We start from the raw sequence: 18,214 nt of genomic DNA, 5'->3' as shown, positions 1-18,214 counted from the left end.
AGGTGATATATCATAACAGGGCTGACAGTTAGGATTTAATACTTAAAAATTTGATAGATGGATTAGTAGACTATATTGAATATGAAAATATTTGTATGTAGTCATTTATGTAAGGATATATTTACGCCTTGACCACGTGGGGGCAGGTTAAGACTAAGATTTTCCATTTTGAGTCTTAACCTTTTGTCTTATCTAATTTCGTTCTTCAAAATGCAACAGTTATCCTCAGAAATGCCAGTAAAGTTCTCTATTGACATCTAATTGTTTATAATAACGTCATACAAGGTGAGAACTGATAAATACACACATCACGCTTTTATCCCTGAAGGTGCGGGCAGAAGTGCAACCAGGGCATTTTTTTTTCAGCATGTATATTCCGTTCTTTGACGTGTTAGGGAGCGAGCCAATCGCCACATTAGGCTCAAAAATCGGACTGGCTGATATTGTATTGCAGCATTACTATTTTACCTAGAAGGACTCTGTTACGTTAAACTCTTACAGGTTGAACTAATTCTTTATCTTGAGTTTCATTTAACTAAAAATCGAAATAAAAGCAAACAAGCGTCATCACAATCATACCAATCTCCTAAACGGAGTATTTTTGTTAATAATATTCAGTTACAACCCAGAGCGCCAACCCTATCGGCAGGCGCGTCGGAGTAACCCTGTTATCGATAAAGGTCACATCCTTACCGGTGCACGGTGCACGGAACCCTCTTAATTGTTTAGATCTACTCTCGAAACTCATCTTATATTCAGATTTTTAATCTCTCGAAGCAAAGGAGTAATTTAAGTATGGTATGTAGGATGCGCGTGGGTCGCCTGAATTTATTATTATTTAAGTTCATTAAAATCATTGTTCATTTCTAAGTATAAACAAAAAGAGCATTCTAGAAATATACTTCAATATTAGTTCGTGGAATAACCAGAAATTACATTACTGTGGATTATCAAAGCTTTAGTCTGCCGCTTTGAATGCACAAGTCCTTTCGCGGAATAAATAGATTATGGCATTCATCGATAATATAGTTCATGTTAATCCAGGAATCGAATGACGAGTATCGGAGACTAGATCCTAAATATAAATTTAAGCTTTATCACTTTTTAATTATACTGTATTTTCGGACTTAAAGTTATGTATTAAATGCATAATCGGATTTGCGTACATTGGTATCAGCCAGCGGTTTAACGAATTAAATTAAACGTTTTCAAAGCGTGATTATTATTCTAGTACAATATACGAAAATATCGATGGAATATTTTATTATTTGATGTATAACAAAAATTTTATAGAATAAATCCGTAAAAAAGGGAAAACCGGTACGAATACATATGTTGGAGTTTACGGGAACCGCTTGCAAATGAACGGTAAAATACGAATCATTAATATGAATTTCCAAAAAAGATAATCTTCGTATAAACAATTTTCCTAAACCGACTCCAATTTAGGAATTCCTATTTATATGCAATTGTAATCGGATAGGCAATAATGCAGACTAAAGGGGATGGATGGCGCAGTACTTCTATAAGTACGAGGAAGGTAGTCCAAAGTCTCGATTCCGATCCAGGTCGCTTAAATTATATAGGATTTTTCAGTTTGGAGTTATAGCCCGTAATTGGTAGGAGCACGCTCTTTGAAGGCTGCTTTTGACTTCTTGTGGCCGATAATGATGACGATGATGCAACAGGAACAGACTCGCCTTACTGCAAGGGACTTAAGGCGAAAGTAGGCATAATATACACTACCGATCTCTAAAAGAACACGTACTACGTTTACTTTACGAAGTTTAAATTCCATTTCCAAACTCCTTTTGTATCAACCTCAAACAGAAACTCTTCTACTATTCTGGTCATATCATAACTCGATATCAATAGACCTTGCATACGAACATATGGTACGGGACACATAAAATTGTTTTAACGTTGTAATTAACGATCGTAGTACTAAGTTTGTATCGTAAATTATTTTGCACGTGCGCAGTATATTACTAAATTATTGAACTAGTTTGGCCGTGAAAATTGAGAGTATCGGTATGATGTACTTGATTGAATGCAAATGTTGATTGAAAGCTGAAGGTGCTCGATTCCATGAGTAGTAACGTTGGTTGTTGAGTGGTAAATATATGCATGAATGGGATTGGTGCATTACTTTTAAATACAACTTGTTTCGAATTCGGTCACTAGTTCAGACGGTGTCCATTATTGATTTCAATGAGACTTGAGAAAGTCTTTTTACTTGAATAACTTTTGGTATACATTATGCTTGTAAGTGTTGTTGTCGTGTCAAAATATGGACAGCCCGTCTCCCGAATTAGGAATACTCCAATCGCGATTATCTTTCTAAATTCATGTTTTATACAATTTTGTCGAGTAAAGTCGATAATATTGGAGCATGATTTATGATTAGCTTAATTAATTTGACAACAAAAAAATCTTGAAAGGACTGTACACACAAAAGTAGAAATACTACGCATAATCATAAGATATTGTATAATGTTCGACCAACACCTACCGCCGGTGTATGGTAATAATTGATGGCCATGTCTCTCGTTGTCCGATTGTGCTCACGATTACTGAAACAGCCCATTGACGTCAAAAGAAGTATAAAAACACTGAAATTTATATTGTTTTATTATTATTAAATATGAATTTGCACTTTAATGTTCTTAAAGGTAAAAGAAAATGCTAATGAAAAAAAAAAAATATGCAATGATGATTGGTATATTAATATAGGTATACGATGGACCTAGCTATTTGTCTTCCATGCCCAACATTTTGATTTTTTCCGGCTTTTTTCTACAGTTAGTAGAACCATGATTCTGATTCTGTAATGCAGGACAGTCGTGAGATAAAGGCTGGTGATGTGTTTGCGCTGACCGCCAATGCTGACGATCCCACGTCGCTCGGCACCTACACCTGTGAGGCAGTAAACTGCATGGGCCGGGCATACTCTTCCTCGAAGGTGCATGTCGTGGGCCGAGCGAGCAGGGAGGGCTCCACTAGACCGGCTGCCAGGTAGAAAATCATAAGCATATAATTATTTTTAAACAGGAAGGCAATATTTATTGATTAAATGAGAAATGTATGCCAAGTCTTTATTTGTGTTCTTTATGCATTTATGTGAATCTGGCGAGACTTTCGAATGTAGAGGAATTGTCAGAGAATCTAAGCTTTAATTTATTTGAGAATAAGGCTTATGCTGCTGCAAAAAAATAAAAACTACTAACGACATCAGAAAAATATTCTACAATCTCACGTTAGAATGGCTTTCGAGAATTATAAAGAGCTTCCTAATATGTCTTGTTGTGCTCAGTGGCATCACAGGTGAGCCCCCACCGATCTTCACGCGGGAGTTGGAAGACCAGTTCGCGAGGATTTGCGAGCCGCTCACCCTCAGCTGCCAGGTGGTGGTGCCGCCGTGGCCGCGCTCCGTCGTCTGGTACAACAAGGAAGGAAAGGTCGAGCCTAGCGAAAGGTATAGACTACCAATATCTTAAAGCTTAGTGTGACTTTTCTAGTAATTTTTGTGCCAAAGCCGGGGCTCACTCTTCTTTTAAAAAAGGAGTGACCCTTATACCAAAGTTTATTGCCTTTTAACAATCGAAGTTAATGGCACCTGAATTTTGACTAAATCATAATATAGTCATAGTGGCTACCCATTAAGAAAAGTACGGTGGTATCAAGGACAGGATAATTTGCGAATCATTGTTCTTTGTCACTGATCTTACGAAATGCATCTACACAAATGCAAATTATGATATTTTCTTGGTTTGTAGATACCATGTATTGGAGGACGGAGTGGGCGGGTACATGCTGGAGATCCCGAGCGCCGAGTGGGCCGACGAGGGCGAGTGGAAGTGCGTCGCGACCAGCAGCGGAGGGCGAGTCGGTATCTCCACTTGCATCGTGTCCATGGATGGTGAGTTGATCTATAAAATTAGAATTATTTAATGATAGTAACATTTCGAATTTGTAAAAACCTAACCTACAAAAACATTAAAAATCTGTGCAGTTCCGAAAAACTACAGAAAACCGCGCTTCATGGAGAACTTGCAAGCTGTGCTGACTGAAGAGGGATTGGTCTCCTTCGAGTGCAAGGTGGTCGGGTTCCCAACGCCAGTGCTTAGCTGGTTCAAAGACGGCCAGGAGCTAAAGCCGGGAGACGTGTATCAACTCACCGGTACCAACTCTCTGGGCTCCTACTGCTGCATCGCCAGGAACTGCATGGGCCAGGCCAGCAGTTCTGCCGAGCTGACAGTAGAAGACATCCAAAACCAGTTGAATGAAGAAGAGAAGTTGCAATTGTTCTCCAAGAATCAAGCACCGAAGTTTGTTCAGGGCTTAAAGAGTGTTGAGTCGAAAATCGATGAGCCATTCCGATTCACTATCAAAGGTTGGCATTTTACATATCTTAACTCTTGAAATAAACATAGAAGTTATGAATAAGTTTGATATTTGAGAGTCATACTTATAACTCTTCCTATCTTAAATACTTTAGGTAAGCTAGTTTGGTTGAGTAATTTTGATATACGTTTATTATAATATTGTTATATTTTCAGTTGCCATTCCGCCTGAGCCGTCAGTCCTTTGGTATCGGGACGATCAGCCGGTGGATGAGTCCGCCCGCTGCCACCTTGGAAAAGAGGAGCGCGGGGTTTTCTTCCTCGACATCGAAAACCTCGAATTCCTTGATCAGGCTGAGTGGAAATGCGTTGCCATGAATGATTTCGGGCACAGTGTCACCTCATGTTTCCTTAAACTCATTATACCAAGACATTACAAAAAGCCACGATTCCTCGAAAACCTACAGGCTATTCTGTCAGATGAAGGCGCAGTAAACCTTGAGTGTAAAGTCATAGGTGTCCCGCAGCCGGTCCTCAAATGGTACAAAGATGGGGAAGAACTTAAACCTGGGGATATACACAGGATAATATCTGGACAGGATGGCACTTGCTGCCTCGGCACTTATACCTGCGAAGCATCGAACTGTATGGGTGTGGCGGCTAGTTCCGCCTCACTACTCGGCTTTGAAGACTCAATGAAAGCGAAGGAAAAGAAAAAAGCCGAAGAACAAGCTCTGCAAAGAAATCTATCTTTGAGTACTATACATGAAGAGAGAACTTCACAAATGTATGATACGCCAGTCGGAGACATTACTCTTGACGATAAGGGCGAAATTTCTTTCTCATTCGATGGTAAAGAGGTGTCTGTATCCCTTTACGAAACTCCTGATTTGACTGAAGAAGAAGCGTTGCAAATTGTAGAAATGTACGCTGACCAGTTGTCAGAAAATGTCACTGAACATAACGTGGTGGAATTGCCTCCTTTGAGATTCGTTAAGGAGACTTCGACATCTGGTAATTTATTAATGGAAGCAATAATCATCGATGTGTCTCCTGAATATTTTACATCTCCAGAAGAAGATTTACGGACAGAGGCGGATGTTGAAGATATATCTATAGCAGACGAGAATGGCCCTCCGCAACTATCTTTAGATCAAGATATTGATATAGCCGGTGAAGATTATCTGGAAAAGACAATGGCTCTTCTCTCCGAGGAAAAAGCTGACCTGCCACTGAAATTAATAAGGAAAAAATCTGACTCACAGAGAAGTGCGGAGGATTTTTTCAGTTTATCTCGGGAACAATCGCTTTCTGAGGAGAAGCGAGATGATGACACACAAGCCCTGTCGGAAAGTGAACTGCATAGTTTCGCCAGCGCTCATAGCTCAAGCAAACCTAAGTCAAAGTCTTCGAAGCCATCTGTTGAAGATGGGCAGGAGTCATCAGAGCCAACTAAAACTATACTCTTCAAAGATGAGCTTCGTAAGTCAGTGGAAGTCGAAGTTGAACCGGCTACTGTGAAACCAAAACGCGAACGGCGTACCAGTCGCGGTTCAAGACGTTCAAGTTCAGGTAGCGAAAAGTCAATAAGCCGATCAAAAGAAGAACCTGTGAAAGTAAAATCTGAAGTAAAGACTGAAACAGAAGCTCCTAAGAAACCTTCAATGACTGGTGAAGAATTCAGAACCAAAATGTCTAATGTCAGTGCTTCTCTAACGCAAGTTATCAATGATGTTCAGCTTATCGAAAGAGATATTATATTAAAGTCAGAATTAATGTCCTCTGCTGCCACAGCTTCAAGAAGTTTAGAGTTAATCAGTAGTTTAATAACACCCCTATCTGAAATACACAGTATAGCTGATGCTGCCAAAGAAACCGCAACGGAGTCCAAGGAAGTGAGCAGTACATTATTCAACAGACTTCCTCAATCACTAAAGTCTCTTCATCAGTCTCTCACAATTATAGAAAAGTGTATAGACGTAGAAAGTGATAATAGGACATTAGTGAAAAAAACATGCGTTTCATTTATCGAGAACTGTGGTGCCGAAATTCAAAAATTATCATCTGAGATAAAGTCTGTCACAAGTACCGATTACTTAACTACGGACGATAAAGTGCTTTCTGAGATTGACTCTCTGACCAAAGAAATGTCAACGGTAATCAAATTTTCCGCTGATACAATAAAAGCTAAAAATTTGTTAAGTGAAGCAAGTGAAATTAAAGTGGAAGAGCCTTCACTTCAGACAAGGCATTTGAGAGATACGCAAAAAGCAGTCTTTGAGCTTCGGACTCCGTTAAACTCTTTACTTCGCATTGTGGAAAGTGCAGACAGCGGCAAAATAGTAGAAATTTCTAAAATAAAGAGTAGTGATGTTATACTTAACGATATGTCTGCTTCGATTCAGGACTTGCAAACTTCTTTAGAACAGATAGAATCTCTCTCTGTGAAAGAATCTACTTCGCCAGCGTTACAGAAATATAATACAGAAATTATTGAAACAGTCGTGGATTCAATTTTAAAACTGAGAAATTCATTTGAAAAATTGTCTACGGACACAAAAGTAGACGACAAAATAGCACTAAAAGAAACAATAAAATCAATTAAAGAAAATCTGAATGAAATCTCAACGCAAATAGGCACAATTGAGAGAAATGTTGGCACCTTCGATGTATTACAGAGCGACAATAAATTGGACGTACTCCAAAAGATGGCTCAAATTCTGATCACGTTAGAAAACAATTTACCAAGATTAGAAACTATGCCAGAAGTTAAAACACACATGGAGTCATTCCACAAGAATTTAACAAAAGTGCTAGAAAACGTTATAGAAAGTAATGAAGCTAAGAAATATTTTACATTAATGGAAATATGTGATGCTGTCAATAGAATAAATAGCTCCATTAAAGACATAGATACCGAAAATGTACTACCTCTTGCAAGTCTTAGTAATACTCTGACAATTATTAAAGACAACTTTGTAAATAATGTTTTTGAATCTGAACTCAATTGCTCCGTACTAACCAACATTACAGATGTTTTAGTTGGTATACAAGAAGCTATAAATAAGGCTGAAGAAGTTAGTTTCCAAGTTGAGTCAGAACATATTCAAGACTTGTCTCCTCAAGTATTTGATGCGATGAGAGCCAACATGGTGGTAGAACATATAGATCAAACAATAGCAGCTATAAACACTGTGAGGTCAATTGAAACCACAACAGAAGCTAAGAGCAGTTTTGCTCCAGTTTTGGAAACTATATGTCCTGTGTTAGAGGATCTTAGGAAATATATAGCTTCGGTAGGAACCCTAGGAACAGAACATGATGAGCATATTTCTGATATATCTGAGGCGTCGTTTGCAGAAACTATTGCAACACCTCTTTGTGAGTTGAATCAGAATCTTATTGTTCTGAATCAAAGTATAGTTGAAAATATTGTAAGTTTAAAAGAGAGTAACGTTATAATATCTGCTGTTGCTGAACCATTATACGAATTACAAAAGACTTTGGAAATTATACAGCAGGAAGTCATATCGCAATATGGTGAAGACTTGACACCGTACGAGATTAGTGTAAATATGGCCAGTGCTGTACAGAATCTGCAAAGCTGTATATTGATGATTCAAGAAGAGGCAGGCGTTGAAGGATTGGATGAAATGTCAACGCTTGAAGACATCTCTGGTATTAAAACCACAGCTGACACGATACCTTCTGATCGCTTAGTGGTTCCTACTGCTGAAGAAACTACTACAGAACAAAATTTGGAGACCTTTAGTGAAGAAGTTCCAAAATCTGCTACTGCGAAAGCGTTACACACTCTGAACGAACATATCGCCATTTTACAAAACCCTGAGATCTTAGATGCACTGGACACACTATCAGAAGTAAGTGATTATTCGAGTCTTAAGTCAGTCGCTTTGGGACTAGGTGAGTTGCATTCAGGAATCCAAGAAATACTCCATCCGATTATAATGGAGGGATCAAGTGATATTTCAAATTTAGTCAACATTTCAAAACTAGCTACTATTGCACAGCCGCTGCACGAGCTCCAACAAAGTCTATCTGTATTAGAAATGAATAACATTCCAATTTATGAAAATATCTTAGAGTTACCCGCGGAAAAATTACATTCCGTAATTGAAAAAATAACAGATTTCAAAGAGCATTTAGACAAATGTGCACAGGCGATATTCCCTGCGATTGAACTCGCTGATCAATCCATCGAAATATCAAACAAAATCGGTACTTTAAGAGAACTTTGTGAGCATTTGAAAGATATTATTGTAGTAACTAAAGATGGGTCCAGCGATGTACCAGCTTCAAAAGAAGTAGAAGCTCTCGAAGTAGTAGTTGATACTCTTATTGAAGCAACGGACCCCATGACAGGCATTACAATTGAAAAAGTTAAATCTATAACCCAAGAATTATTTAAGAAAGTGCTTGAAGTGCAAGAAGAATTAATTCAATTCATTCCACAATCTCCGGAAAAGTTAGCGAGAGAAGCAAAATTGATTGATGGCATGGATGAAGTAGAAAAGAGCATTGCAGTTCTCCAAGAATACGACTTTGTTGACTTATCTCGGGTGTCTGATATCACATCGTGCACTTCCCCGCAACTAGCAATGGAGATTGACTCCGATTCTCTTATGCAGGTAGATGACTTAGCTGCTAATGCGGTGAACGTGGTTCAAGATTCAAACCAAGATATGCCATTAGCTGATTTGATGATAGTTGAAGATTTTTTCAAGACATGCAAAAACGAGTTTACTGTATTGCGATGCCTTATATCTAAAGCTTCTAGTCATAAAAAAATTGTGCGACTACTGCAAGAGTTTAATACTTTACAAACTACTGTTGAGGAATTCAAAACTAAAAGATTTCAGCTCAGTCTTTCTGATGATGTCAATGGATGTTTAACATCGTTTTTGATACAGGCAGAAGAGTGCCTTAAAAATGTCCGAAATTCTTTAGTGGAGATCGTAAATTCACAATCAGAGTTATTATTTAAAGAACCAACCGCACAACTTAATAAATCGGTTGAGATGTTGAGCAAATTGGTTGTAGAACAAAAAGACAAACAATTAGTTGAAGTTGTTACTAAACTTTGCAATGTTGTCCTAGTAACAAAACCGAGTATGGAAAATATACAAGTGGGTGTTATTCAAGAATTACAACAACCATTAGCAATTAAGACGAGAGAAGATAATCAACTAGTAAAAGCCATGGAACAGTTCATGGAGTATATTGAAGAACAGACTAAAATCTCATCCAGTATCATAACAAGCAACACTTTAAAAGAAGTACTAAAATGTATTCAAAAGTATCAAGATTTTAGAGATGCCACACCCACAGGGAAGGTATTAATTATACTGAAATGTCTTTCTAGTTGCGCTGATGTGTTACGAGAAAGACTCTTAGGGTATAAACAAGTAGAAGTTACGGAACACACTGCTCCAGAGGGTAAACTTAGAAAAGTATTAACTGAAATGCTTGAACCTCTCCAAGTTCTGCATAGTCAACTAGTCGATATTCAACACCAAGTCCTATCTGGAGTGCAAGAAGATTTAATTTCAATTGATATCGACTCTACTGAATCACTTGTGAAGACAATGACAGAAAAACACCAAGACATAATACAAACGTTGGAATCCGAGGTAACGTTGGTTGCGAATGAAGAATTATCACTTATAATGGAAGTAGATAAGGAAATTCACTCGATCCAAAACGCTATTAAATCTGTCGAGGATGTACAAGCTACACAATCTATGGTAGAAATAGCTAAACCTATAGAAATCATTGAAAAATCTCTTCAGGATATCATTTCATCCGACAAATTAGCACTCGAGAGCAATGAAAAACTTCCAAAAGGTGAGTTGGGCTTACTGTTTTATTAGATTATTATAAATAAATATCTTTTTAATAATATATTACTTATTCGATTATATATACTTTAATATTAGCAATAAGAAAAATTTTACTGGTGCTTTTACGTCGACAAACATTTTGAAATTTGGTTTCTACAAACTATGCTAAATTTTTTTTGTAGATATCAATTCAAATATTGATTCGTTGGAGTGTGCACTTGAGCGTTTCATAAACATTGAAATAGATCTGATGGTAGCGTCTATGCTACTAGTTGATATAGACGTAAATGAAAGTATGCAGTTAGCCGTCGAACTGAAAAGCTTGTTAACTCTCAGCCCTAAAGAATTGGCATCGCCAAAAGTAGTTGAAATGAAAAACGAAACTATTGCGTCTCTCAAAGCTAATTTATCTAAATTCGATTGGCTAAACACAGACGAATGTTTAAAAGGAAAACCTCTATTGCAAGTAGAAAAATTGAAACGCGTATTTTTGACGACTTACCAACTCTTGACTGAACTCAATAATGTCAATCAACCGGCCAAGACTAAATTTAATGAAATTAAACAGGAAGGTAAAATAAATTGTGATCTACATCATTCGGCTCAATAGACTTATCAAGCTTTGTAAAAACGCATTCAGTACTATCACAAAAAGATAAAACCGTCATATAAACTGTCGAGACCATTTCTAAACCTTTAACATTAGTCTCTTACTTACAAACAGGATTTGTCATTTAATTTTAGTAAAATAATTTTATAATAAAAAGTAATATTAATAAGTTAAAACAAGATAAAAATGTTTTGTAAGTAAGTGGAAAATACGTGTTTAGTAAATAATTTATATGTGAAATATATATTTTTTATTGTATGTTTTAAATATAAGTTTTTTTTTTCAGAAAAAGCTGCTGAGCTCATTCAGCATATAGACCAGTATATTGAATTAATAGAAATTGTAGAAGAGATATCAGCTATAATAAAAATAGAAGATTTAAAAGAAGCCGTCGATATAGCAAAAGAGCTGCGAGAAAGTATATCGACCTCTGAAGCTATGAAAGAAGAAGAGACTGGTGAGATAACCCACGAGATTTCTACTGAACAAGCACGTCTTGCTCTTAAATTGCAAAGAGCTTTAATGGCGTTACATGTCCAGGTGCTTGACAGCGCTCAAGAGCTTGCTCCAGAACTCAGTACAGAAGTACTACAACGGATCGCTAAAGTGACAGCTCAATTGCAAGCAGATTTAGTGGCAGTCACAGGTGTACATGTTGCGGTGCAAGCACCATCAGAATTAATAGAAACTGTTAAATGTGTTCAAAGTGTAGAGAAAGAGACTTTAACTGTTCAGACTGTTCCTACGGAGGCAGCTATCGAAGAAACGGTAGCTACTGTTTTAGAGCAAGTTGAAGAAGTCAAAGCACCAGAAGATGATAAAAATGAAGCTTTTGTTAGTATAATGGAAAAGGAATCTGTCCAGCTGCAGGAGATTGTAGCTGCTGAAGAAGAACAGCCTTTAGTAGAAAAAATCAAACCTGAATCCCGAATAATGCCGACGGCAGAGGAAGCAGAGTCTCTTGCAAGCACTACCACAGAAATTGTAGATCAGACATTGGACAGAATAACTGAAATATCTCCAGCTGAACAAGCGTCTATAAAGGTTATAGAAGAAACAGCTGTTCAATATAGGGAGAAAATTCTGTTAGAAGATATCACAGCTATTGCTATGGAAACTGGAGAGGAAGTTGCTGACGTGATTACACAAGAACAGCCTGCTGCTGTTGATGTTACGGAACGAGCTGTAGTAGAACAGATTGAAGAGTTAAAACTAATTGATAATGTAGAACAAGTAACTGCTAAAGAAATTAAGGAAGATAGTACACAATATCAGACTGAACAAGATATGAAAGAAGTTGTTGCTGAAACTATTACCGCAGAATCATCAGTCACTGCAGAAGCAGCAATTTTTGCTATTGATGAAAAAGCTGATGAATTAAATGTAGGAACAATTTCTACTGAAGATGTAGTTATTGCAGAAATTGTAAAATTAGTAGATGAACAAGTCACGGCTAGTGAACCAAAGACACTAGATTCTGAAGAAAAAGTAGATATAAAATCGGCTGAAGAAATTCTGAGTGTTGAAATCACTGAAAGTGCTGCGATTGAAAAAGCTGAATACATAAAGGTCGAAGAATTAATAATGGATAACCAGCTAGCTAAAGCTACTGAACAGACTACTAGTGATGATCAGGAACCTATTACTTCTCATGATATGGCGATCGTAACATCTAAGGAAGTCGTGGAACAAACTACTACACAAGCAGAAGATACTGAAGAATTGTCTTTTGGAAAAGCAACTAGTATAGCAGAAAAAGTTACAGAAATATCTAAACAAATAGCTGATGAACAAGAACCAGAAAAAGAAGCTGTTGTAGTTCAAGAAACATTACTGGTGGAAGAAGCCAAACCTGTTTCTGAAGTGCTACCTGATTCAGCTGAATTGAAAACTGTGGAACAACCTGCCGTTGAAATAATTGAATCACTATTACTTGAAGCAGTTTCACAAACTGAAGTCCAGGAAATTAAAATTCAGGATGTGGCGGTTAGACTCAGTGAAGAAGCTATTCAAGAAATCCAAGAAATTGTCGCTGTTGAAGATATTACACTGCCAGAAGAGACCAAACCTGAAAATACTGATGTTATGCCTACAGAACAAGCTGCCGCTGAAACAAATGTAGAAGTAGTAGTCGAAGATATAAGTATTTCAAAAACAGAAGACATTGCAAAGGAACATGCAATTCCTCGAGTAGCTGAAGTATTAAGTGTAGCAGTTGCTAGTGAGGCAGCAAGCGTATTAGAAGATATAACATCGCAGGCTGAGAAGGCAGTAGACGAAATTCAAGAATCAACGACAATGGAAGTTGCTGATGAAAAAGTAGAGGCGTTGGTTGCTCAACATCCGGTTCCAGTCACTGAAGATATGAAATCACCTATTGGTAATATAATTTAAATGTACTAATATATTTTTTTATATTCCTTACTTTACGGGTTCTCAAATATTTTTGGCAAAGTTATACTACCTACTTACAATTAAGTATATTAATTATTAAATTAGCTTCATTAGTTTTCGCAATGCATGCTTGAGATTTGGTAACAGTCATTTTGAGGATTCGATCTCGGTCGGAACATAAAATGTGTTTTTTTTTCTATTTGTTTAAATACTTGAACTCCTTGGATATGGGATGTATGCGTTTTATGCGGATATGTCCGCTGATCATGTGATAGGGGAACATATCAAGGGACGGTAATACACATCTATTTTGGGTACTTAATATTATTCCTATCGTTTTTGGTTCATCGACTATTAAAGGCTTCAGTTTTAGTTGTAATTGTTTATTTTAATTTTGTTAACAATACTTATTTGCATTTAATCGCAACATCGGGACATGCGCGAAGTATTAGCGCAGATCTCTGCAGATAGATTTGTAAGTGGCTACATTATTAAACTGTTCATGTTTTTATGTTTTAGATAAACTCAAACAACATATCGACGAGTTTGTGTGTGAAAACTTGGTTGAAGAAATTCAACAGTTATCCAATACACCTGTTATTGAAGGGCTCAAAACTACAATAGCCGCAGCGAAGGAACTTAAAGAAAGTATAGAAACACTACAACCTGATGTTAAAGAAGTAACTGGTGAAGTAAAAGAGATTTCAGAAGCACAAACAAAGCTTGCGCAACAACTGCAAACAGCTTTATCAGTTATTTACCAGCAAGCGCTTGAAACTCTAAAAGAATCTGATGATGTTAATCGAAACACGTATGAAAAAATTGTGGAAGTCAGTGAGAATTTGATGGCTGATTTAATCGCCGTAGTGAATATTGCAGAAGTTCTTGAAAGTGTACAAGAAAAAGACGAAGTTGTTGCGATAGAAAGCCAAGTTGATGTTTTTGAACAGCAAGTAATTGAGGCCGCGTCAATGATAACCACACAGACTGGAACAGTAGGTGATACAGAAGCTATTAAAGAAAAAGCCATACAGACTGCTGAAGCTAAAGAGGAAATTGAAGTTAAAGCAGGTGAGAACGCTGAAGCGTTAGAAAAACATGTTGCTGTAATAGAAGAATCTATTGTAGTTGAAAGCATTGATCATCGTATTATGAAATCTGAAGATGAAAAAATAGATGTTGATAACGCAAGAGTCATAGAATCAGCGGTATCCATTGAATCCAAAGCTTTAGAAAGTGAAGATCTTTTACCAGAAGAAAAAGGAGAATCATTGCAAAGTATAGCAGTCAGTGAAGAAACTGAGCTGGTGGAGTTTAAAGAGGTTTCTACTGACAAACCTAAGTCTATAATACAGGAACAAGCAAAGGAAAGTTCCGAAGATGCATTGGCTAGAGCATGTGTCGGTAAGTTATTATTTTGGTACAAATATACCGTATTCTAACTAGGAACAGCGTTAACTCTCTCTTTTTTGTGCAAGTGAAAAGGACATATGACTGCATGTTGAGGATGGTAGGTTTAAAGGATAGCCGGAATATGTTAAAATGGATTTACGGGGATATTTTTACGGGGTAAAAATTATACGTACATTTTATAACATTCAGTTGTATCAATACTAGATGATATGAATATTTTTCAATTAAATGTATATTTATTTTGTAAGGGTATTTACATAACTTCTTGTCCAATAAACATCATACATGTATGATGTTTATTGAACAAGAAGTTAGTTATGTTTATGTTATGGAATGCAAAATTGAAATTCAATCTAAGCATTCTTTTAACTTACAAAATTTTAACCAACGATAATGGTCTTGATATATTTCACATAATAAGTACAAGGTATCTTTATGGATACATTAGCAAATTCTGAAATATCTATTTTAAATAAATATGCATTTTCAGAAACACTAATACAACACATGAACCAATTCATATCAGAAGACACAACCCAAATACTTGATAAGATATCCTCAGCACTACAATTAGATGAATCCGTTAATGTAGCTAAGGAATTATTGGAATGTTTAGCTGCATCCGAAACAACAGCCACAGATAGTGTGGATGCTATTAAAAATGAGAAAACATTTGAAGAAAAAGCAAAATTAGCACAAGAACTGCAAAATGCACTAACAACGATACAAATGAACGTAATTGATAAAACTGAAGAACTAGCTCCTGTTGTTGGTAATAAAGGATTAGAAAGTGTAACAGATATAGTTGTCAATTTAGCTGTTGATCTATCAGCTCTAATAGGCCAAGTGGTTGTGCAAATGTCTGCTTCATCTGAAAATAATCAGGCTAGAAAGATAGAAATAACTGTTCCCGAGGAGAAAAAATATATTGAAGTACAATCAGCTCTGGAAACTGCAGAAATAGTGGAAGACATCAAACCAACCATAACTGAGGAGGTAATCCCACTATTAATACCAGTGGATTCAGTAGTAAATGTGCCCTCAGAAGAAACTATATCTCAATCATCGGAAGCTGTAGTAATTCAGGCTGCAATTGAACCTATTGACCCTCACGCCGTTTTAGTTATGCAGTCAATACCTATAGAAAATACAGAAGCCTTATCAAAACAAGATACAGTAGAACAACGTACAGTTACTGAGGTCATAAAAACTCAATTAAAAACTGCAGATTCCGAAAGCATTGAAATAACAGAATCTAAAAGTGAAGTCAAATATGAAAGTGTTGACATTAAATCAGCTGAAGAAATTGAACAACAAATAGTTCCTCAAGACGTCGCAGAACAGATAGTATTGCCGGACGAAATAAAAAAATTGCAGGAGGAGAATATTTTACATGTAACTAATACCGCTAGCCATCTTGCTGAAAAAAAAGAAATTATTCTTGATGAAAGAGTAGGATCAATATCAGAACAACAACAGAACGTGGCTGATATTGTTGCAGATAGTGCAACTGCAATCTATAACACTCAATTGACTGGGACTGAACAAGTTGAACTATTAAAAGTAGATAATTTATTGCCACAGAAAACATCAGGCACTGATGATACTGCCAATGAAGTGGTTACTAGGGAGGAAGCACCTATTATCTTAGAACAAACGACGGTAATTAAAGACGTTCAATTAGAATCAGATGAGGCAAACTTGATTCAGGAAGTTAATCTAGCTTCAGTTCAAATATCTACTCCCGAACAATTGGTCATAGCTGCAAGTCTCCAAGATCTTCATACTGAAGAGACGAAGAATTTAAATGGGAAAAAAACAGAAGTAGAAATACAAAAACAAGCTAAAAGTAAAGAAATGGAGTCACTGCCGCTGCAAGATGTTGGCATTAATGAAGAAGTAGTTCAATCAACACGAGCGCCTGAATCAATCGCAATTGAAAAGACTTCGGCTGCTGGTACTATATTGTTTTCGTTGAATTTATTTAATAATTTCGCTGTTTTTGTAATATATAGTAATCAAAATATTAGTGTTCATTAATATGGTAACATTATAGTCAAGTAATTTTTTTTTTACAATTATGTATATTTGCTATTTATGAAAGCAGCGAATATTTTGTGATAACCTGTCAATTCGTTTTATGATGAAGGCATCTTCATGCTTTAAAAGTAAATAATATTATGTTATCTGAATGTGGGGAAAACTACATGAAGTATGCCCATTTTCAGATTCTGTCATGCGTTTCATTGAGGAATATACAACAGGTGATGTTTTTAAAGTGATAAAAAGTCTTTCATATGTAGTGGACTGCGAAGAAATAAAAGATTCGATTGTAATGGCTAAAGAACTACAAAATAAATTTGATGCAGTAAAGGAGTCGATTGATGCTTGTAAAGTTTCTCCTGAATTAACGTTACTGATTGAAAACCTTGTTAACGCATTGACAAGGGTAGAAATACAATTAGTGATATGTGGCCAAGATTTACGTCCGGTATTCAACGATCAAAAAATAGAAAAAGCTTTAAGTGCAACCGAGCAACTCAATATAGCTCTTGCAAATTTAATTACTGGTAGTGTAATAGAGGAAACACCGTCTGATCAACAAAAAGAAACTATAGGCCTTGGTGATGTGTTACCGATGACATCTGACTTGCATGAAAGTGAAACAATCATATCAGAACAAAAGGATCATGTTATTACACATATGCCAATAGAGGAAACAGCGGCTTTAGAATCTTCTGTAGATTTAAGTGAGAAACATGATACGAACGATACAATATTGAAAAGTAAAGATGTAGCTAAAGACGGAGTCTTAATAACTGAAGTTGCAACAGAAGACAGTAAAAGTAGTATAATTGATAATATTAAAGTGGACAAAATAAATGTGGCTGAGATAGATCAGAAGGTCACAGAAGAGAAATTCAGTGAATCGCAAAACGCAGATATAACAATTGTAAAAGACTCTCTAGTAGAAGTGCAAGTGGAAAAAGATTCGTCTCTTACTGAATTTAGTGAATCAAATGGAATAAAGAACAATGAACCGATTACGCAGGAATACCCAGTAGCAGTTGATGATGATAATAATTTAAATCAAGATATCGAAGCACCCTTTACAAAAGCCTTTGATGCTGCATCCACGAATATTTTGAATGCGACTTCCTCGGCTGATCAAGTTCTTGTAGGCAAATCAAAAATGGACGCAATGCAAAATGTTGTTCAATTATATAATGGTAAAAATGTTTATGATTAAATTACATCATCATTATTCTTACGATAACATTGAAATGCACCAAGTTCTTTCAATCTTCTTCGTTTGTTCAGAATTTCTTAGTTATATTTCTTGCAATTTATTTATATATTGCTTATTATTTTTATATTCTTCACTATTGTCATATGATAACATTTTTGACTTTTAATGCCAGTGTATTTTTTTAGCTGTAACAGTAACCTTTCATAATCAATGCACAACTCTACAGTCTACACATAACTTTCAACCATAATAAATATTTAACAATTTATACACACTCCTCCTTATGCAGATAATAGATACTATAACACTGACATGTAATAGGATCCCACAGACTTTTAATAAA

The 18,214-nt window shown here is 36.2% G+C and overlaps 1 protein-coding gene across 6 annotated transcripts in view; it reads left to right on the top strand.

Annotated features, from left to right (window-relative positions):
- Positions 1–18,214, top strand: part of LOC115440530 (titin homolog) — a 131,723-nt gene that overhangs the window by 77,429 nt on the left and 36,080 nt on the right. For 3 of the 6 annotated variants that reach the window (XM_037443750.1, XM_037443753.1, XM_037443751.1), the window contains exons 6-15: positions 2,837–3,015; positions 3,314–3,475; positions 3,777–3,919; positions 4,013–4,393; positions 4,560–10,208; positions 10,387–10,776; positions 11,101–13,194; positions 13,728–14,612; positions 15,112–16,578; positions 16,850–17,851. In XM_037443750.1, the coding sequence (XP_037299647.1) occupies positions 2,837–3,015; positions 3,314–3,475; positions 3,777–3,919; positions 4,013–4,393; positions 4,560–10,208; positions 10,387–10,776; positions 11,101–13,194; positions 13,728–14,612; positions 15,112–16,578; positions 16,850–17,851 (12,352 nt within the window). The remainder of the gene's footprint in view (positions 1–2,836; positions 3,016–3,313; positions 3,476–3,776; positions 3,920–4,012; positions 4,394–4,559; positions 10,209–10,386; positions 10,777–11,100; positions 13,195–13,727; positions 14,613–15,111; positions 16,579–16,849; positions 17,852–18,214) is intronic. The other 3 variants (XM_037443752.1, XM_037443754.1, XM_037443755.1) reach the window with 3 other exon arrangements.

Source organism: Manduca sexta, chromosome 27 (genome assembly GCF_014839805.1).
Source record: "Manduca sexta isolate Smith_Timp_Sample1 chromosome 27, JHU_Msex_v1.0, whole genome shotgun sequence".
Lineage (NCBI taxonomy): Eukaryota > Metazoa > Arthropoda > Insecta > Lepidoptera > Sphingidae > Manduca > Manduca sexta.
Note: the sequence above shows the minus strand (reverse complement) of the source record. Positions and strands in the feature narration are given on the sequence as shown.